Consider the following 22382-nt stretch of genomic DNA (forward strand, 5'->3'; position numbering starts at 1 on the left):
AGCATTCAAAGAACTTATCTTGGAAGCTACTAGGTTTTACATACCAACTAAGAAATATTGTTCAAGGTTTAGGCCTAAATGGTTGTCAGATGAACTAATGAGACATATGGCAGAGAAGAAAAATGCATGGGATACATATAAATTAACATGTGAAACAGAAGGCTATGATAGACATAAGTTGATCTGTAACCAAGTTACAAAGGAGGTTAGGCAGGCAAAGGTAGATTAAGAGAAATCTTTGACAAGGGATGCAAAGAAAAACAGAAAGGAGTTCTTTACTTACGTGTACTCTAGAAGGAAAGGGATGAATCAGATTGGTCCACTTGATATCGATGGTTCAACTGTTCATGATCCTGCTCAGGTAGCTAACAAACTAAATCAATATTTTTGCATCTACATTCACACATGAGGAGTTATTCAGGAAAGGGAATGCCATAGTTGAAGTAAACACTGACAGTGAGCTAGATGATCTTGTAATAATTGAGAGTAAAGTGGAGGAGAAATTGTTGATGATAAATACAAGAAAGGCACCTGGGGTGGATGGGATCTATCCAGTTGTATTAAAGGAGGCGGCAAAGGAAGTAAGCAATCCATTAGCCCTAATTATGAGAGCTTCCTTGGACTCACAGGAAGTACCTACAGACTGGAGATGTGCAAATGTAACCCCAATTCACAAAGGAGGATCAAAGGCTGACACAAGTAATTATAGACCTGTGAGTTTAACTTCTGTTCCAGGAAAATTAATGGAGGCACTGGTTAAAGAAGCACTGCAGGATCATCTTGACAGGAATTCCGTTATAGCTCAGACACAGTATGGTTTTGTTAAGGGAAGGTCTTGCCTGACCAATTTGATTGGATACTATGATGTAGTCACAAAAGAATTGGATGCAGGGAATAACTTTGATATTATATATATGGATCTTAGAAAGACTTTTGATACTGTTGCACATGGAAGACTGTTGCACAAATTGGAGCAGTGTGGCATTGGTGGCAAATGGTTGCTATGGATAAAGGGATGGTTGGGTGGCAGAAGACAGAGAGTAGTAATCAACGGACACTGCTCATCGTGGACTAATGTTATTAGTGGAGTCCCTCAGGGCTCAGTGTTGGGTCCATTATTGTTTTCTGTATTTATAAATGATATTGATGATGGTATATCAAGTTTAATGTCCACGTTTGCAGACGATACAAAGGTTGGCAGGGCTGTCAAGGACACTACTGACACTATGCTACTGCAACAGGATCTGGAAAGGTTGAGCAGATGGGCTGAGAGGTGGCAAATGAAGTTTAACATTGACAAATGTAAATTGCTACACATGGGAAACAGCAACCCCAGAGCAACGTATCAACTCTGTGGTACTACACTGACAGTGGTAGAGAATGAAAGGGACTTGGGGGTGGTTGTGCAGGCAGATATGAAGTTCTCTAAGCAGTGCAGATGGGCTGCAAGAGTAGCTCATGGAGTATTGGCAATGATATACAGGAATTTTTAAAGCAGGGATAAGGAAGTGATTATTCCCTTGTATAAGGCAATGGTCAGGCCACACCTAGAGTACTGTGTACAGGTCTGGAGGCCTCATTTCAAGAAGGATGTAGAGCTGCTGGAACAAGTACAGAGAAGGGCAACAAGATTAGTGAATGGAACAAAGGGGTGCTCTTACGAAGAAAGGCTTAAGTTTTGCAAATTACAGTGTCTGGAGACTAGGCACCAGCGAGGTGATCTGATAGAGGTGTATAAAGCCTTGAATGGTTTGAGCATGCTCAATGCTGATGGGATTCTTCCTCTAGCTCAGAAGAATCACCTGAGAGGGCAAAATTCAAATTGAGGAAAGACAGATGTAGGATAGACGTGCGGAAATTTGCCTTTAGCCAGCGGGTGGTTGGTTGGTGGAACAGACTTCCATCCCTTGTAGTGGAGGTTGATAGCCTAAATAAGTTTAAGGGTCAGCTGGACAGGTATTTTGAACAAACAGAGGGGTGAAGTGGAAGTGGGTTTTTTTTTTTTTTTTTTTTTGGCTGCTGCTGCATAAGCTAAGCTTGCTTTCTTGCATCAAATGCCTCTACTTATGCTAATGCTAATGCTAACTTAATGTCCAAGTTTGCAGACGATACAAAGGTTGGCAGGGTTGTTAAGGACACTAATGACAGTATGCTGCTGCAACAGGATCTGGAAAGGTTGAGCAGATGGGCTGAGAGGTGGCAAATGAAGTTTAACATTGACAAATGTAAAGTACTACATATGGGAAACAGCAACCCCAGAGCAACGTATCAACTCTGTGGTACTACACTGACAGTGGTAGAGAATGAAAAGGACCTGGGGGTAATTGTTCAGGCGGATATGAAGTTCTCTGAGCAGTGCAGATGGGCTGCAAGAGTAGCTTATGGTGTCTTATCAATGATATACAGGAATTTTTCTAGCAGGGATAAGGAGGTGATTATTCCCTTGTATAATCACCTCCTTCAGGTGTATACAGTACTGTATACAGGTCTGGAGTACTGTATACAGGTCTGGACGCCTCATTTCAAGAAGATGTAGAGCTGCTGGAATGAGTACAGAGAAGGCCAACAAGATTAATGAATGGAACAAAGGGTTGCGAAGAAACTTACAAAGAAAGGCTTAAATTTTGCAAATTATAGTGTCTGGAAACTAGGCAGCGTCGAGATGATCTGATAGAGGTGTATAAAGCCTCGAATGGTTTGAGCATGCCGATGGGATTCTTCCTCTTGCTCAGAATAATCACCTGAGAGGGCATAAATTCTGATTGAGGAAAGACTGATGTAGGATAGATGTGCAGAAATTTGCCTTTAGCCAGCAGGTAGTTGGTTGGTGCAACAGACTTCCATCCCTTGTTGTGGAAGTTGATAGCCTAAATAAATTTAATGTTCAGCTGGACAGGTATTTCGAACGAATGGAGGATTGAAATGGAAGTGTTTTTTTTTTGTTTTTTTGGCTGATGCTGCATAAGCTTGCTTTCTTCCATCATATGCCTCTACTCATGCTAATGCTAATGCTAATGCTAATTTTGTCTAGAAATCGGAGTGTTACCAAAGATAAGCATAGGAGCAGAAGAATCCTTTTTGCGAGATATAAGACAAGACTGAGTTTTAAAAGGATTTAAACCAACTAAGTTGTTTTTGCCTCACTGGCGAATTATTTGGAGATCGGTATTTCGGGAATTGGTAGCAGTCCGTAGCCTAGTGGTCATGAGCAGGAGTGCAGCGGCACACGCTCTTTGAGTTGACCGGGGTTCAAGCCCCTGATTGCTAAATACGGTCGATATGCCTACCCGCACTGGACCAGAGTGGCAGATTATGGTCCATTTCCCTCAGCAGGAATCGTTGAGGAGGCTTCCATCCTGCAGTGGGTTTATAATGGCTGCAATTTACTTTTTACTTTTTATTCAAGAAGTTGAAGCTGATTGAGCAGGGCAAGGTTTTTCAAAATGGAAACTGGAATGCAATGTGCTATCATCGGCAAAACTATGCATAGGATTTCCAGTCAATGGAAGAAGGTCATTAATATACAAGAGGAAAAGAGTGAGGGAAAGAACTAAAACTTGGGGGACACTGGCATTAGTGGAGAAGTTAGAAGACAGAGAGCCATCTACCATCACCCTCAGTGAGTGATCAGAGAGAAAACTGGATAACTAATTGTAAAAAACAGTTGGCAAACCATAAGATGGTTGATTTTGATTTGGTAGTTGTTGGCGCATCGGCTTCTGTGGCCATATTGCACCTCCCAAGGTTTTTGTAGTACTTTGATCCAAGCCCAAGGCGGGAATCGAACCCGCGACCTTTGGGTTGCCAGGCAGGTACTTTACCCACTCGGCTAGCCCGGTCGGCCCATAAGATGGAAGCATGTTTAGAAGACCTTTATGCCAAACACAATTGAAAGCCTTTGAGATGTCAAGAGCAACTGCTTGTGTTTCACCAAACTTTTCCATTGAATTTGTCCATATATGGGTAACATAAGCCAGAATATCACCAGTGGATGGACACTGACAGAATCTATTCTGGCGATCATTGATCAAGTGGAACGTTTCTAGGTAGTTTAAGCGTTGGAGGTTAATTGATTTCTCCATTACTTTAGAAAGAGTAGAAGTAATTGCAATGGGATGATAATTGCACGGGAAAGACTTGTCACCCTTTTTAGGAACTGGCTGGATATAAGCAAATTTCCAAGCAGAAGGAAAACCACCTTTGGAATAAGAAAGTGAAAAAAGGCGGCAATGAGCAGGAGTAATTTCAGGAACACAGGTTTTGAGAACAAGTGGAGAAGTACCATCAGGACGGCGCCTCCGTAGCCAGGTGGGAAGGAGCAGCAGTGCGTAGCACACGCTTCTTGATTAAACCGGGGTTCGAGCCCGTCACCACCAAATACGGAGGATGCGGAAAGGTCAGGGAATGACCACCGCATGACCCGGAGCAATATGGCCTTAGTTGCTAATGCTCCTTAAAAAAAAAACCAAACCAAACCATCAGGACCTGGAGCGTTCATAGCATTGCGATTTGTCAAAATCTTTCTGACATCCTTTTGATGGAAGACCATAGTAGGCATTGAATGGAGTATGTTGGGAATGGTGGGAGGTGTTTTACCAAGATCATTAATACATGAGTTGGAAGAAAAATGAAATTCTAGCAGGTCAGCTTTATTCTTGGCTGAAGTGACAACTGAATCATCTGGTTTTGACAGAGGTGGGGCAGAGATGGGCAAAAGTTGCAGCCAATAGCTCTGGCAAGAGACCAGAATGCTCAGCTACCATTAGGGCAAGAAGCAAGTTTCTATGAATAAAGCGATGGCTCAGTGGGAACAGACTGAGAATAGTTATGAGCTGCTTCACTTGGACTAATGTTATTAGTAGAATCCACAAGGGTTCATTGTGTTTTCCATGTATAGTATTAGTATTAGCAATGGCCACAAGGTGCAAGGAAGCCTATGGTTATGCTGCACCAGCCAAAAAAAAATAATAATAATAATAATAATAATACAATAAAATAATAAATAGATAAAAGAATAAATAAATAGAATAAATAAATAAAATAAAATAATAAAAAAAATAAATAAAATAAATAAATAGAATAAATAAATAAAATAAAATAATAATAATAATAATAAGAAGAAAATTTTTAAAAAATAAATGATTAATAAGAGAAAAGGTAATAGACAACCTATGCGTTTCATTCCTCCCATAGGTAATTATCCAGCTGACCTTTCAATTTCCCCAAACTGTCAGCCTCTACCATCCATGTAGGTAACTTTTCCAGTAATTTATAACTCGCTGACTAAAATGAAACTTCCTGCAATCCAGTCTAAATATTCCCCCCCCCCCGGTAACATGAAATTATGGCTTCTAGTTCTAGAATCATTTATAACCATGAAAATTTAGCATTAGCATTAGTTGAGGCATACGATTCAAGAAAGCAAGCTTATACATCTGCCAAAAAAAAACCCTTCCCATTTCACTCATCCGGTGAGTCCAAATGCTTGTCTAGTTCAGCCTTAAATTTATTTAAGTTATCAACTTCCACAACAATAGATGGAAGTCTGTTCCAGCAATCAGTTTGCCTGCTGGCTAAAGGCAAACTTCCACATACCTATTCTACAACTGTCTTCCTCAAGTTGACTATTCCTCCATGCTCAAGCCATTCAAGGCCTTATACATCTCAATCAGATCACCTCTCAGGTGCCTAGTCTCCAGATGCTGCAACTTACAGAACTTAAGCCTTTCTTCGTAAGTGCCCCCCCTTTTTTCATCTCACCAATCTTGTTGCCCTTCTGTACTCATTCTAGCAACTCTACATCCTTCCTAAAATAAGTCCTCCAGACCTGTACGGAATACTCAAAGTGTGGTCTGACCATTGCCTTACACAAAGGGATAATCAACGCCTTTTCTCTGCTAGCAAAATTCCTATATATCACTGACAAAACTCTATGACCTACTCTGGCAGCCCATCTGCACTGCTCAGAGAACTTCAAATCTGTCTGCACAATTACCCCTAGGTCTTTTTCATTCTTCACCTCCCTGAGTGTAGTACCACAGAGTTGGTATGTTTCTCTTGGGTTACTGCTACCCATGTGCAGTATTTTACATTTGTCAATGTTAAACTTCATTTGCCACCTCTCAGCCCATCTGCTCAACTTTTCTAGATCCTGTTGCAGCAATGTACTGTCATTAGCGTCATTAACAACCCTGCCAACCTTCGTATTATCATCTGCAAACTTGGACATTAAGCCTGATATACCATCATCAATATCATTTATATATACAGAAAACAACAATGGATCCAACACTGAACCCTGTGGGACTCCACTAATAACATTAGTCGCGAAGAGCAGTGTCCATTGATTACCACTCTCTGTCTTCTCCCACTCAACCATCCCTTTATCCATAGCAGCAATTTGCCTCCAATGCCACACTGCTCCAATTTATGCAGCAGTCTACTATGTGCAACAGTATGAAAAGCTTTCCTGAAATCCAAGTTTATTATATCAAAATTATTTTTTGCACCCAGTTCCTTTGTGACCACATCGTAGTATCCAATCAAATTGGTCAGACAAGATTTCCCCTTAACAAATCCATGTTATGTCTGAACTATTACTGCAGTCTTGTCTAAATGATCCTGCAATGCATCTTTAACCAGTGACTATTATTTTCCCCAGAACAGAAGTTAAACTAACAGGCCTGTAACTATTTATGTCACCCTTTGATCCCCCTTTGTGGATTGGGGATACATTTGTACATCTCAAGTCCATGGGAACTTCCCCTGAATCTAAGGATGCTCCCATAATTATGACTAAGGGGTTTCTAACTTCCCTTACTGCCTCCTTCGATATAACTGGATAGTTATATCGAAGGAGGCCCCTGGCATACATACCCTGGTCCTGTTCCGCCTATCCTTTTTTGCATATTATATTCCCCATCTCCCTGACAATAGAGTCACCAACAATAACTACCTCCTGTGGGATGAGCACATTCTGCCTTGGAGATTGCTGCTCTGTTGCCTGATGCACAGGAGTGAGCTCTGGCATTGAGTTGGGCAGCTGAGAGTTTGACGGGCCCCTCATATTAATTTCTTCGAGGACATATATATTCTACGCCTCAAAGTCTTATAAATCCCCATCATAATGCTGATTTGGGGCCTAAGGGGCCTAATTTCTTCACAGTCTCTGCATCTAGCACACATTTAAAGACATCCTCCTTGGCTAGATCATGTCTTGTTTTAGAGAGGTCGGCAACCATTTCACATTTTGCAAATTTTTTTATGCTGTGAAGCACCGGAGAATTGTCCCCTTTGGTTCTCCCATAGGCCACAGTACTACTGCTACTTTGTGCTCGCTGCTTTGCTGCTTTAGTCTGGGTTATGATTCCATTTAAGTATAATTTAATTAACAATGAAATTTAATAAGATTAATAAATTTTACTGATTAATTAATAACACTATAGTAATCTAACACATTTCTAATACAGTGCTACATATTTAGTTTTTATGTTAAACCTTATACTGTGAAGTTTGGGATTTACGATACACAATTCCGTGTCATATAACAATTGCAGCAAGTTACAAATGGTAAGATCTAAGAAAGTTCTAAGTATTAGCTTTTAAAATTGCTATCCAATTCAAATAGATCAAGGAGCTTGACTAGGACAATAAAGCTACTTATAGAAAATAATTTAGTATAACAATTAAGTCAGTAAAATGACTAAATGTATATAAAAACTTAGCATTCACTGAAGTTGCAAAAAACTTGGACAACATGGTAATATCTGCTTTCTCATCCTCATTCATTTTACTTATCCTTCTCAGAGCCATAAACACCTTATTCAAGTTTCCTCTAAGGTGCCTAGTTTCCAAGCTCTGTAATCCACATATTTGAAGTCTTTCCTCATATGGACACTCTTTTGCTGATCTAACCAAGCGAGTTACCTGTCTTTGGATCCTTTCAAGAAGCACAATGTCTTTCTTTAGGTGCGGTCTCCATACTCGAACACAGTATTCCAAGTGTGGTCTGACAATAGCCTTATATAATGGGATTTTAATGTCCTTATCTCTACTAGCAATTGTTCGATAAATCATCAATAGGACACACCGTGGGCCTTCCTTGCAACCTGTCTACAATGTTCGGAGAAATTCATATCTGACCATATCATAATACCCAAGTCCCTTTCCTCCACTACTGGTTTAGGTCAAATCCGCCAAGCGTATAAGTTATTTTGGGGGTTACTGTTCCCCCAGATGGAATTACCTTACACTTTGCTGGATTGAAGCATAGCTGCCATTTTTCTGACCAGCTCTGAAGTCTATCTAGGTCACTCTGAAGTAGCTCTGCTTGGCAGTAATCATTAACTACTCTACCAATCTTTACATCATCTGCAAATTTATACATTGTGCCATCTATACCTTCATTGATGTCATTTATGAAAATTAAAAACAACAGTGGTCCTGATCCTTGGGGTAAGGATTTTCCCTGTGATTTCAACCTGTCCAGTTTATAAAGTAGCTGTTCATATGGGACTGAGTCAAATGCTTTCTTGAAATCCAAATCAACTATGTTGAAATTATTCACTAAGTCCAGCTCTTCAGTGACACTGTCAAAATAGCTAACCAGATTAATTAAACATGATTTTCCCTTTACAAAACCATGCTGTGCATCCTTCGGACTTTCATTTTTATCTAAATGATTCTGAATTCCATCCTTGATCATCGTCTCCATGATTTTCCCTACTACTGATCAGCTGGTAATTTCCCACTTCACTCTTAGAACTGTCCTTATGTATTGGAGATACATTGGAACTTTTCCAATCCAATGGAATTACCCCTCAGTCCAGTGATGCTCTCATAATTAGGTTCAATAGTTCAATGAACTCACTTGCTGCATCCCTTAAGGTTATAGGGTATATGCCATCAACCCCGAGAGTCTTACTGTAGGCTCTAAAGTTTTTTTTTTAAATAAACACGTGAAATTTCAGCATCATTAATTACATTTTTTTCAACTTCACTTCCATAATTTCTCATTGACACAAAGGGTTTTTCTTCTGTAAATATCTTTTGTAAAGTAACTGCTGTAGAACTTCAGCTGGGGTATCTAATACTATCCCATGTCCATTACATAAGGGTCTGATTTGGTTTGTCCTTCTCTTCTTTGTATTTATATATGTGAAGAGTTTCTTAACTCCACTCTTTGCCAGCCTAACCTTTTCTGTAGCACTATTATAGATCAATTTTGTAGCATTTATAAGCTTCAGCACTTTTTATGGTGGCGCCTCCGTAGCCAGGTGGGTAGGAGCAGCAGTGCGTAGCACACACTTCTTGGTTAGGCCGGTGTTTGAGCCCGTGACCACCAAAAATGGAGGATGCGGTAAGGTCAGGGAATGACCACCGCATATCCCCGAAGCAATATGGCCTTAGTTGCTAATGCTTCTAAAAAACCAAAATAACAATAACAAACTTTTTATGGCTCTTTAACTTTTCCATGTCATCTTTTTCTGCTCAAGTAATCTGGCAACTTCCTTATTCATCTAACTTGGAACTGTTCTTGTGGAGTATTTTTTAATGGTATATACACATTCAAGGCTTCTGTGAATAATGTCTTAAAGGTATACCATAATTCAATTGTGTTTTGTCTCTGTGCGATTTATATCCAATCAATAGAGACCATGTAGAGCCTTAAGGCGTTGTAACTTCCTTTTCTGAAATTATAACCCATTACTTTGCCATTACTGCTACCTCTATCTTCATCGTCCACCGTAGAACTCCGTGATCACTTCCTGCTACTGGTTCCTGTACTGTCAGTCCTATTATGTCATCTGTTTCATGGGTGATGATCGAGGTCTAGAATATTCTTTTCCCTAGTACTTTCCCTGACATGTTGATACAAATAACAGTCATCTAGTTGATTTAAAAATTTTGTCCCCCATATGGAGTTTCCTTTCCATCTGCTTCACTCAATTAGAGGCAAATTTGCTTGTTATTTGGTTTTTAGGAGAATTAGCAACTAAGGCCATATTGCTTCAGGGATATGTGGTAGTCATTCCCTGACCTTTCCGCACCCTCCGTATTTGGTGGTAGATGACTTTCATCAACCGGTGAAATACCACCACTTTGCTTATTGGAGGATTGAAGTGGCGAAACCCATGTTTAGTCTCTAGAGCAAAGTTTCCGGCATCCCCCTTCCCCTCATACTTCTCCTTTAATCCATGCATGGTACTAAGTACTATAGGTTTTGATACCTTTCGTGTTTGGGGTTTTCATAAATAAAAAATAAATGGGCTCGAACCCCGGTCTAATCAAGAAGCATGTGCTGCTGCTCCTGCCCACCTGGCTACGGAGGCGGCCTAGAGGCAAATTAAAATCACCTATAATAATAGATTGATGCGTACTTGCTCATTCCATTTGCAAATAGAGGCTTGCATCATAATCTTCACAATCACATGGCCTGTAGATTACTCCCACTCTCATTATAGCTTTGCTTATGTCTATCTCACACCATATAGATTCTATACTACCATGCGAAACATCTGAATCTCAAAGAGCTTTTGTTGTGCTGAGGCTGCCTTCGATAAGAAGCATGACCCACCACCACCCCCCTTCTATCATCCCTGTCCTTCCTAAATACATTACACATACATACTATAAAATATTTAAGGGCAAAGACCTCATGCTACGAGGTAGAATGACTAACATGTAGGTTAATGAAAAAGCATCATTTTAACGTAGCCATCTACCAAGATACGTAAATTAATTAATTAAATTGGCATCGTTTTGGTTCATATTGGCATTGTTTTGGTAGGTAAATTAATTAATTTATGATAGATGGCTACGTTAAAATGATGCTTTTGCACTAACCTACATGCTAGTCATTCTAACTCATAGCATAAGGCCTTTGCCCTTAAATATTTTATAGCCTATATCACTGCACACCATCAGGCATCTCTGATATTGTGAAGTTATACTTCTTAACTGTGTTGTCACTATTGCAACACCAGGGTACCTGCCCACCCACCGAAGAGAAGCCAACAAGCTTTGAAACGATACCGTCTGGGTGGTGGTATCCACTGAGAATAAATAACAGTAGACTTCTCCACTGGTGAAGTGTTATTTATTCAAGGTAGTACAATACCATGGCAACTTGTTGTGAAGGCATTCACAATATGAGATATTACCAAAACGATCCCAATTTAATTAATTTACCTACCTTGGTAGATGGCTACATTAAAATGATGCTTTTGCACTAACCAACATGTTAGACATACTGTACTGAAACTCGTCATCCCTTATCTCTGGGTGGCACCACATTTCCGTAAGTACTATTATGACAGCATTACTTATCATAACCAGCAGTTCAAATTCACTCAATTTATTTATACAGTAATGACACTTCTGACATTACTGTATAAACAATTATGACATAATGTTCATGTATAGGTAACTACTCTGATACAACCCCTTAAATTATTTAAGCTCGCTTCCCTGGCATTAGCTTCCCACTCATTTAAACATTTCTGCCCACAAAACATCTTAACCTCAGGGGCTCACATCTGGTGAGTATGGGCTTGGCACACGCAGGGTCCTGAGCTGGATATCATCATTCTTCTCTTTCTTGGTGATTCCTTCCTACTTCTGACTCTTGTTCTCGTCTCTCTCTCTCTCTCTCTCTCTCTCTCTCTCTCAGGGTAATTCAGAAATTCTTTATTTTGCTGGTGCAGCACAAGGTTAATTGCTCTTTGCTGATGCAAGGAGCAATTAACCATAGATCCCGCAGTTATGGAGCAAGCCTACAAGAAGTGCCGCAACATGTACAGCCTACATCGATTACCACAAGGCCTTCGACTCCTTGCCTCACAGCTGGGTAATAGAGGCGTTGAACATCTACAAAGTCAATCTGATAGTGACAAAATTCCTAGGAAAAACGATGGCGAAATGGAGTACCACCATTAAGGTCGAAAACATTACAACCAGGCCAATCCCCATCAGGAGAGGAATCTTTCAGAGAGCTGCCCTGAGCCCATTGTGGTTCTGTCTAGCACTTAACCCGCTATCCACCATGCTCAACAGTAGCAAGTACGGATATAACCTCAAAGAAGAAAGGAAAAACCTGTACACCTTCACCCACCTGATGTACATGGATGACATCAAGCTCTATGCAGGAACCGAGAAGCACTTCCAGCAACTATTCCAGATCACTGAAGAACTCAGCAATGATATTAGGATGGAATTTGGTCTAGACAAATGCAAGACACACAGATTGCACCAGGGAAAATTAGTCAACTGAAACTACCAGCTGCAGACTGGTAAAGAGATCAAAGCCATGGCAGAGGGAGTGACCTACAAATACTTGGGGATGATGCAGGCTAAGCAGTTACAGCACAAGGAAATTAAGGCCTGCCTGACCGAAAAATACCATCAGAGACTCAGAAATCTGCTGAAAGCAATGCTGAATGGAGAGAACACAGTTAAAGCCATAAACACCTATGCAGTCCCAGTACTAACATACTCCTTTGGGGTCATAGATTGGATTATCACCGAGCTGGAGGATATCATGAGAAAGAAAAGGACAATGATGACCAAGAGCCACCAACACCACCCGAAATCTGCCATGGAGAGACTGACAATTGCCCAGAAAGAAGGAGGAAGGAGCCTGATAGACCTCACTGAGCAACAGAAGACAGAGATAGTTAACCTGAAGGATTACTTTTAGAAACACATACTTCAGCAGGCCATAAGGAAGACAGACAAGCGGTACACCCCATTCAACCTAAGCGAGGAGTCCCCCTGTCCAGGAGGCACAAACGAAGCTAGAAAGATGGGCAGAGAAGACATTCCATGGCAGACACTGCAATGATCTCCATCAAGATCACATAGATAAAATTGCTTCCAATGCATGGCTGACGAGTGGGACGCTCTTCCCCGAGACTGAAGGATTCGTGCTCGCGAACCAAGACCAGGTAATCAACACCAGAAACTATAGAAAATACATTGCCAAGGAGCCCGGAGTGTCCGATGACACATGCCAACGAAGCCACCTAGCCTCAGAAACGATCCCACACATTACCGCAGAAGGTGATCACCCAGACCGAGTACACTCTTAGACATTACCAGGTAGCCAGGATAATACATCAGAAGCTAGTAAGGAAATACCAGTTGATCGAAGAAAGTATACTGTACTACAAACAAGAAGAAGAAATGAATCACTTATAAGTTTATCAAGTGGAAATCTGCTGTACACCAATGGAAACAGTGAAAGGAGTGAAGGTAGAGTTGGGTTTCTGGTCCATAAAGATTTTAAAAACAACATTTTGGAATTCAAAAGTACATCACCAAGGGTGTCAAGACTAATACTCAAGATTTCTAAGAGGTACAAGCTAAAGATTATAATGATTTATGCACCAACATCGAGCCATGATGATGATGAAGAGGTTGAAGAAATGTACACCGAAATTGAGTCTTCTAGATGAGCAGAAAACCCACTACACTATTATTATGGGGGACTTCAATGCTAAGGTTGGAAAAAGGCAAAACAGCACAGAAAGAGGAACTATAGGAAATTTTGGAATTGGAGAAAGAAATAAAAGAGGTGAAAGACTTGTGGAATTTGCAGAATCTCAAGGACTGTCAGTAATGAACACTTTTCAAGAAAAGGGTGAACAGAAAGTGGACATGGAAGAGTCCAAATGGATTAACAACTAATGAAATTGACTTAATCCTCACTAACAGAAGATATATTGTGAATGATGTTACCGTCCTGAATAAGGTAAATATTGGAAGTGATCACAGAATGGTAAGATGTACACTTGATATAGATGTAGGAAAGAAAAGGAAAGGAAAAAACTGACTCGAGTAAATAATACAAAGGTTTTTGAGATAACAGAGGAGGAGAAAAAGCAGTATGTACTGGAACTTAAGAACAAGTTTAAGCTTCTGCAGACTGCTCAGGACCAAGATATCGATGAGGAATATTACAACTTTCTGAAAGTGATAAAGCCCAAGAAACCTATAGAGAAAAAGAAATCCAAAGAAGAAAAAATTAGTCAAGAAACACTTGTCATGATGAACCGAAGACGACAAATGAAGAGCAAGAAAAACACTGACAGGGAGAAAATTGAGTATACTGAGTTATGCAAAGCCATTAGAAAGAAACTCAGAGAGGACATAAGAAGATTTAACACAAGAAAAGTAGAACAAGCATTAAGGGAAAACAAAGGATTTAAATCAGCAGCCATGAGCAGTAATACAGAAAGACAAATGATACTGAAACTGAAGAATAGCGATGGTGTACTTATAAACAGCAGAGAAGGCATAATTCAAATAGCAGAAGACTGCTATAGAGAATTATACAAGGAGTGAGGGAATGATGCCAGCAGTGGGGAAGTTGGATTGCAAAGTAGCAACACATACGACATACCTGATATTCTTCCTGATGAGGCAGAACATGCGTTGAAGAAAATGAAGAATCAGAAAGCCCGGGGGAAGATGAAGTTACTGTAGAGTTTTTAAAATTGGGAGGAAGAGGCATAACACAAAAACTTGCAAGGCTCTTCACAAAGTGCATTAGAAAAGGTGTGACGAATAAGCAGTGGAATAATGCAATTATAGTTTTGCTGCATAAGAAAGGAGATAAATCAGAAATTGGAAATTATAGAACAATTAGTTTGTTATCCCACATCTACAAGTTGTGATAAATCAAAAATTGTAAATTATAGAACAATTAGTTTGTTATCCCACATCTACAAGTTGTTTACAAGGGTCATTACTAACAGATTAGAAAGAATACTTGATGAGAATCAACTGAAAGAGCAAGCTGGCTTTAGGACAGGATTCTCAACTATGGATCCCCTTCATGTAATATCACAGCTAATGGAGAAGGCAAATGAATATAAAACACCATTATGCCTGGCATTTGTGGATTATGAAAAGGCATTTGACTCCATACAGCATAAGGCAATGTTTCGGGCACTGGAAAGACAAGGCATAGATACCCCATATATTATGATTTTGAAGAAAATATATAAGAGTGCTACCTCCTTTATTAGACTAGACAAAGACAGTAGCAAATTTAAAATTGAGAAAGGAGTTCGACAAGGAGACACAATATCTCATATCAAAACTAAAGAACTAAAATGGTCTTGGACAGGACACATAGCTCGAAGACATGATGACAGATGGACTAAGAAAATAACAGAATGGTACAATAACAGAAAATAACAGACAAAGACAGTAGCAAATTTAAAATTGAGAAAGGAGTTCGACAAGGAGACACAATATCTCATATCAAAACTAAAGAACTAAAATGGTCTTGGACAGGAAACATAGCTCGAAGACATGATGACAAATGGACTAAGAAAATAACAGAATGATACCCAAGAGGAGCTAGAAGAAAACCTGGAAGACAAAGGCGGAGATGGATAGATGAAATTCATGAGTTTTTGGGTAGTAAATGGATGGCCAATGCTCAAAACAGAAGGAACTGGAAAGTTGCTGGAGAGGCCTTCATCCTGCAGTGGATTGAAAATGGCTGATGACTTCAAGTATGAACCCAGGCAGTACTAGAAACCCCAACCCACAAGCTGTACTGGGAACACGCCATAATAACAGATAGGAAAATTCCGCACAACAGACCAGCCATAACGCTTGTGGACAAGAGGGAAAAAGCTACCTATCTGATTGACATAGTGATATCCAACACTGGCAACCTGCAGAAAACCTATGGGGAAAAATCAGGAAGTACATGAACCTAAGACAGGAGATCAAAGAGATGTGGCATATACAACAACTAACAACCATCCCAATCATCGTGTCAACCACAGGTATGGTGCCAAAGATCCTACATAACAGCCTAGCAGCAATAGGTCTCCCAGCGAACACCTACAAGGAACTCCAGAAAGTCGCAATCCTGAACACCTGTAGGATAATCAGAGAATCACCAGTAACACCTCGATCACCAGTAACACCAGACATAACAATAACCACCTGTGTACTTGGTAGCAATACCCATCATGAGGTGGAACCCCCAATCAGGGAGAAATAATATAAGAGCAATAATAATAATAATCGTGCTAATATATTCTGTTGCAGTAACAAACAAGAACTCTTGAGGTATATGCAAGTGCTACTTTGACCAATATTATCAGATAAATGTGTATCTATATTACTCATGTCTCCCCAAACTAGACGTTTCCCTAAACTTTTAAGGTACCTCAATAATACTGGCAAAAACTCTTGCACCACCTTTGTTTAAATGTATCCCATCTCTCTAGGCCTGATAAATTTCTATCAGGCCAAGCTGGTAGAAATTTCCCTCCAAAAGCCTTACAGAGTCCTTCAAGTCTTGAGTTAATCCACAAGGCTTTCAGCATATAATCCCTGCTATCGTGCGTGAGCAGAATTGCAGAGACATAGACATTGTGACCTAATTCGCAGCATTTCTTCAGCATGGTCCTGTATTTGTCTAACAAGTCGTCAGATCATGTATGCTTAATGTCATTAGTCCCCACATGAATAATAATATTCTCATTACCCCCCCCCTAAAATCTGAGAGTTTGTTGGTGACATCATTAATAGTTGCTCCTGGCAGACATACCCTGGTTCTAGTCCACCTATCCTTATTACAAAAATATTTCCCATTTCTCTGACAATGGAATCTCCTAATAGAACTAAGTCCTTTTGAATCAGAATAGTTTGCACTTGGTTATTCTGTTCTGGGGCCCAAATCAGGAGTGCATCACTTGGTAGGTTACTAGAGTCTTGAGTCCCTGATGAGCTTCCAGTTACATTATTCTCGAGGGCAAGCACCTGTTTTTTCAGTGACTCAAAATGTTCCAGCAAGGCACCAAAATTTTAACTTAAGATTAGTACACTTCTTACAATGATGACAAAGAAAAGAATCTCCAGGTCAGCTATGATTATCTAGGTTGACATTGGAATACATGCCACAGGTTTTGCAAAGGATAAAATCATGACTCACCTGGAAATCGCCATTGACTATTTCTGTATGAGTTATGGTTCGCTCTGAGGAAGTGTTCAAGGCAGATCTTGTAATAACCATTGTAAAATTTACTTAATATTAATAAAAGAAACTTTCAAAAAATTATATTTATAATATTAAAAAAAAATCAAACTATTACAGGAAAATAAACTTTATAATATACTAAATAACCTCTAATCCCCTTATTTATACTTTGTTATCGCTATGAAGAGATCCACAAGGCACGTCTATGTGCCACAAATGTCAACGGTTGAATGACTGTATATATTTATGCTATTGTTGAACTCATATCAGGCTAAACTCTAAGTTTATAAACAATACAGTGTTTGACAGGGTGATTAATGAGAGTAATCAGGATATGCTACTGCATCAAGATCTTGAAAAATTAGGCAGATGGGCCAAGGAGTGGCAACTGAAGTTTAACATTGAAAATTGACAAAGTATTGCATATAGGTAGCAGTAATCTCTGATTATGGAACTGGAAAAAAAGGATGACAGAGGCAACCAACTAATTGAATTTGTGGAGGAACCAAATTTGTTCATCTTGAACTCATTCTGGAAATGAGTTCATGATGAACAAATTGGAGGTGGAAGAGTCCTCTTGGAAATACTAGTGAAATTGATTTCATACTGACAACCAATAAAACAATATTCACTGAATCATTTTAATGTCTGAAGTGAACATCGGTTACTGAGAGCAAAAATGAAAATTGATTGCAAGAAAGAACAAAAGAAATTGGTCAAGTCATCTAAAGTGAAGAAGAAGATCGACACTACCAACTATTAAAAAATTGTCAAAAATTTGAATTAGAACTGTCCAATCATCTTCATGTGCTGCAAGACCTTCCTGACACAGATATTTCAACCCATAATGACTGTCATTGAAACTATTGTAGACACTGCCTATGCCTTTTAACCTACTGTAAAAAAAAGAAAAACCAACCAGAATATTAAAAGAAAAAATTGCCATGATGAAAAACAAGTTAGAATATGTAGAAATGTGCATGACCATAGAAGAAGAAAAGTGCAAGTTCAACATTCTTCTCATCAGAAGAACACTAGAAGAAAATCAAGGGCTAAAGAAAGCAAAACAAAAAGTGGTTACACAAGCCAAGTGTTTGCTTTAAAGCTTGAGGATGGTGCAACAACAAAATACTAAAATGAGTGGAAGAATTTTATTCAAATCATTATAAAAATAAAGGTCAACAACTGGATCCAATGCCAGATGCAGAAGCTGTATCAGAAATTTTTGTAGAACAATTGGAAGTTGCTATAAAATCAATGAAAAATGGAAAAGCAGCAGGACCTGATAAAGTCACTGTTGAAATGTTGAAAGCTGGAGATCAGGCAGAATGTAGAGCTCTAGCTAGACTGTTTTCAAAATGCCTTCTGCTTAACAGAGTACCTGCAGCATGGAAAAATGCAGAAGGCATCTACTGCACAAAAGAGGTGACAAAGCAGATTTAAAAACTACTGACTAATAAGCCTGTTACCAGTTGTCTACAAGTTTTTCACAAAAATACTTTCAAGAAGAATAGGCACAATATTTGATGTGGCAAGACACAAAGAACAAGCAGGCTTCAGAACAGCTTCAATACAATGGATCACATCCATCGTATTGAGTGCAGCAAGAGAACATTTCAAAAGGGCCTAGGGGTAGTTGGACTTCATGAAGGATTAAATAAAATGGTTGAATAAATGCAAAAAATATTGTAATGTAGTCATTATCTATTTTTATAGAACTGAATGAAAACAATTTTATGTAATTTTTATCAACTTCCTTAGCATTTTCATGTATTTCTATTACATAAAATTAAATATTAAAGTAACGTTTCCTTTCTTTTTTCTTTCAGTTAAATATACCTGCTTATCCAGCTGGGCTCGTGCACTTTCTGCCTTCTGATAATTAGACCTTTCAGTTATTAATTCAACTGTTAGTTGTTCAACCTGTACAAAAGATATAAGGATGAATGTAATAGTACTATCATCTGAAGCAACAATATTTTTACCATATAAAAATATGTGTTCAAATTCTAAACTTAAATCCAAGACTAGATGAAAGTTTGTGGAGTCCTGGGCAAAATTAACTTGCAAGGCCTTCGAATAAACAACCCAATGGCTGATTTCTTAAAATTTCATTAACAGATATTAATTAGATAACCAGTTAGATAGAAATTAATTATCTTATTTTTAAATATCTGAATGTTGTGGTTGCGCAAACACAAAATGAAAAATTCAATGAGTTACACTTGCAATTCAACAATAAATAAATTCATTGTTTAGGAGGCATTTTAGCCTACCAGGTTATGTACGCAATGACAAATGCAATATCAGCCAAGTGTATTATTATTATTATATGCGAAAACTCAAAATAGCATTAATATGTGAAATACTGAAGGTGAACAGAATAAAATCTATCACGCCTCACCTTGAATAACTTGGAAGTAAAAAAATTGATATATACAGTAACTGCAGTTATAGTTTTTTTACCACTATACTACATCAAATCAGAAGGGATATTCTAGAATTCTGGAAAGCACTTGCAAAGGTGGGTTTTTTTTTTTTTTTGTTTTTTTTTTTAATGAAAACCTCAAACACGAAAGGTATTAGAACCTATACTACTTAGTAACATGCATGGGTTGAAGGTTAAGAAGATAAAAGAAGATGTTTGTTGGCGTAAGACTTGAAATTCTGTAGATTATAATTTTCCAGAAATACGGGAAAGGTGGATAAAAAAGCAGTCAAATGGTATAGGACAGGAAGTAATAGCATCTTTACCAAAAACGTTTTTCATGCAATTATTTATTTATTTCTATTATTTGAAATAAATTATTTATATTTCACCCACCTGCTATTACTTCAGATTTGACTTTTTCTGCACACTTTTATTTATTTATTTTTAATTACCTTAATTTTATTGTGAACACTGCATTGGGAATACCCTACCTATTTTTATAGAAGATTTTATTGATTTTATCCTCCTTTTTAGTAAACATTTTTTTTTTTTTTTTTTTTTTTTGCATGCACTCTATTTAGAGTTTCCTTTTAATATTTTTCTTCCATAACTATACGTAAGTACAGAAATGCAGTTTATTGATATATGATCAAGTGTAGTCCACCGATGAAATATCTGCATTATGTATGTCTTTTATAGCATGCATCAAATATTTCAAATATTTTAACCTTTATTGCTCTTTCCCTTATTTTTAGGTTTTTATAACATAAAATTATTTTCTGACCTTCTATTTGATGCTTGCTATTTATTTGCAATTAATTAATAATTTTTTTCCATATAGCTCTTTTCCTTCTAATTGGCTTATTAATTCAGCCTTTAATTTCGTATAATTCGATGTATCATTTAGGTTCTTCACATTCTTTCCCTATCATCCACCTTTAGTTCTTTGCTTTCTTTCTATCCTTTTCCTACTAGTTTTGGCACCTTTGTTCTTTACACATCCATCTGATAGCACTTTTTCTCTCACTTTATACTTCTTCTACTTCTTCTTCAAGAAGAGTGTTTCCATTTACAATGGGTTTCCACAGCCTAAAAGTTATTTTTTGGTAGGAATTTTTTCCCACCATAAAGTGTAGTTCAAGGTGTCTTGTTCAGTTAAACCTCAGGTTGTCATGCACTCCCGTACTCCATCCATCCATGTCCTCCTAGGTCTTCCTCTTCTCCTTTTTCCTGGAGGTATCCATTACAGGATAGCCTATGGATATCTGGTTTCTTGCATCCGGTTGACATGTCCATACTATGTTAAACACTTTTCTTTGATAGTATTGATAATATTCTTTTTCATTTCCATTTTCTGTCTCTTCTAGAAGTTCTTGCTGAGCATCTTCAAAAATTCATTTCTATGGAGAGCAATTTGTGTTCCCCTCGTCTATTTAACATCCAGGTTTCTGCTCCATACAATAAAAGACTTTGTACAATCATCTGAAATATAAGTTTCTTTGTTTTATTTAGAATATTTCTGCTCTAGAACAGAAATTAACATGCAGATAGCCTTTCTGCTGGCTGAAATTCTCTTATTGATCTCTGCTTGGGATGATCCATCACTTTGTAAGATTGATCCCAAATATTTAAATTTATCAACTTGATTGATTTTAAAACCTTCAATTACTTCATTACTTCAACTTTATTAATTAACTTGCTTTCATTACTTCAAACTTAAATATATACTTTTGTATCCTTTGCTGTTGCTTAGTGCATTAAGGTGCATTTGCCATATAACTTTTATAACGTAATTAGTCTATATCTCCATATAAGTCATTTTGCTAATTTTATCCAAACTATATATATATATATAGAATATCATTAGAAAAAGTAAATCAATCCAATAATAAGAATACCATCAAGGACTTAAGAAAACGCAAAAAAAAAAAAAAAAAAAAAAAAAAAAAATTATTATTATCGCTTTTTACCGACAATCTAGATGACTTCAACTGGGGCCAACCACCCAGAATGAAGGCAAAAAACGACAAGAAGTTCTCTGTTTCTGTGATGATCAATATATGCTAAGTAATTTAAATCTAAACCAAATATAAACCAGTATAGGCCGAACATAAATCGAATATAAATAAATCGAATGAAGATAATTAATTAAGAAAAATTTTGAAATATTAGAATCAAAGGTAAGAAATATAAGTAAAATATAAATGTAAGCATATATTAATCATCGTTGACCCGACAGAGAACGTAATTTAAGGATTAAAACAAGATTAAATATATAATACATACTACATTTGACCGTATCTAGGACATAATGTAATAGTCGTCAAAATAATATGTGGTGCCCCCTATGTGATGGATACGGTAAAAATAAATAATTAAATTAAATTAACGCAAAGAGAAACATGCAGATAGTAAGAAGAAAAACTATATACATATAGTTAAATACATATAGTTAATATAACTATAGTTTATATAACTATAAAGTTTATATAGTTTATATAACTATATACATATAGTTAATACATATAGTTAAATTCATTTAAATTTACTTAAATTCACGCTGAGATAACATGCAAATTCAGCTCAGGGTCCTACTATAGGAACGGGTTTGCGATCCCGGGCATACCCGAGCCACAACTTATATCTTGTAATGCCTTTAAGCTGTCCTACAATCTTTATTTTTATTTCTCCGAAATTATTAGGGCAATCCGAGGACGTAGGAGAAACTATTTCTTATCTATACCACTATTTTTCGCCTTTGTGGAGTTCAGGTTCTATTTTTCCTACTCCTTTAGTTTTTCTTCTTACTATCTGCATGTTTCTCTTTGCGTTAATTTAATTTAATTATTTATTTTTACCGTATCCATCACATAGGGGGCACCACATATTATTTTGACGACTATTACATTATGTCCTAGATACGGTCAAATGTAGTATATATTTAAT

The 22382-nt window shown here is 37.8% G+C and overlaps 1 protein-coding gene across 1 annotated transcript in view; it reads right to left on the minus strand.

Moving 5' to 3' along the window:
* Nucleotides 1-22382, minus strand: part of LOC150076628 (uncharacterized) — a 1101557-nt gene that overhangs the window by 135366 nt on the left and 943809 nt on the right. The window contains exon 36 of the mRNA XM_090386980.1: nucleotides 18845-18928. Coding sequence (XP_090243106.1) covers nucleotides 18845-18928 — 84 coding nt within the window. The remainder of the gene's footprint in view (nucleotides 1-18844; nucleotides 18929-22382) is intronic.

Source organism: Mastigoproctus giganteus, chromosome 12 (genome assembly GCF_048544385.1).
Source record: "Mastigoproctus giganteus isolate SK-2022 chromosome 12, ASM4854438v1, whole genome shotgun sequence".
NCBI classification, from domain to species: domain Eukaryota; kingdom Metazoa; phylum Arthropoda; class Arachnida; order Uropygi; family Thelyphonidae; genus Mastigoproctus; species Mastigoproctus giganteus.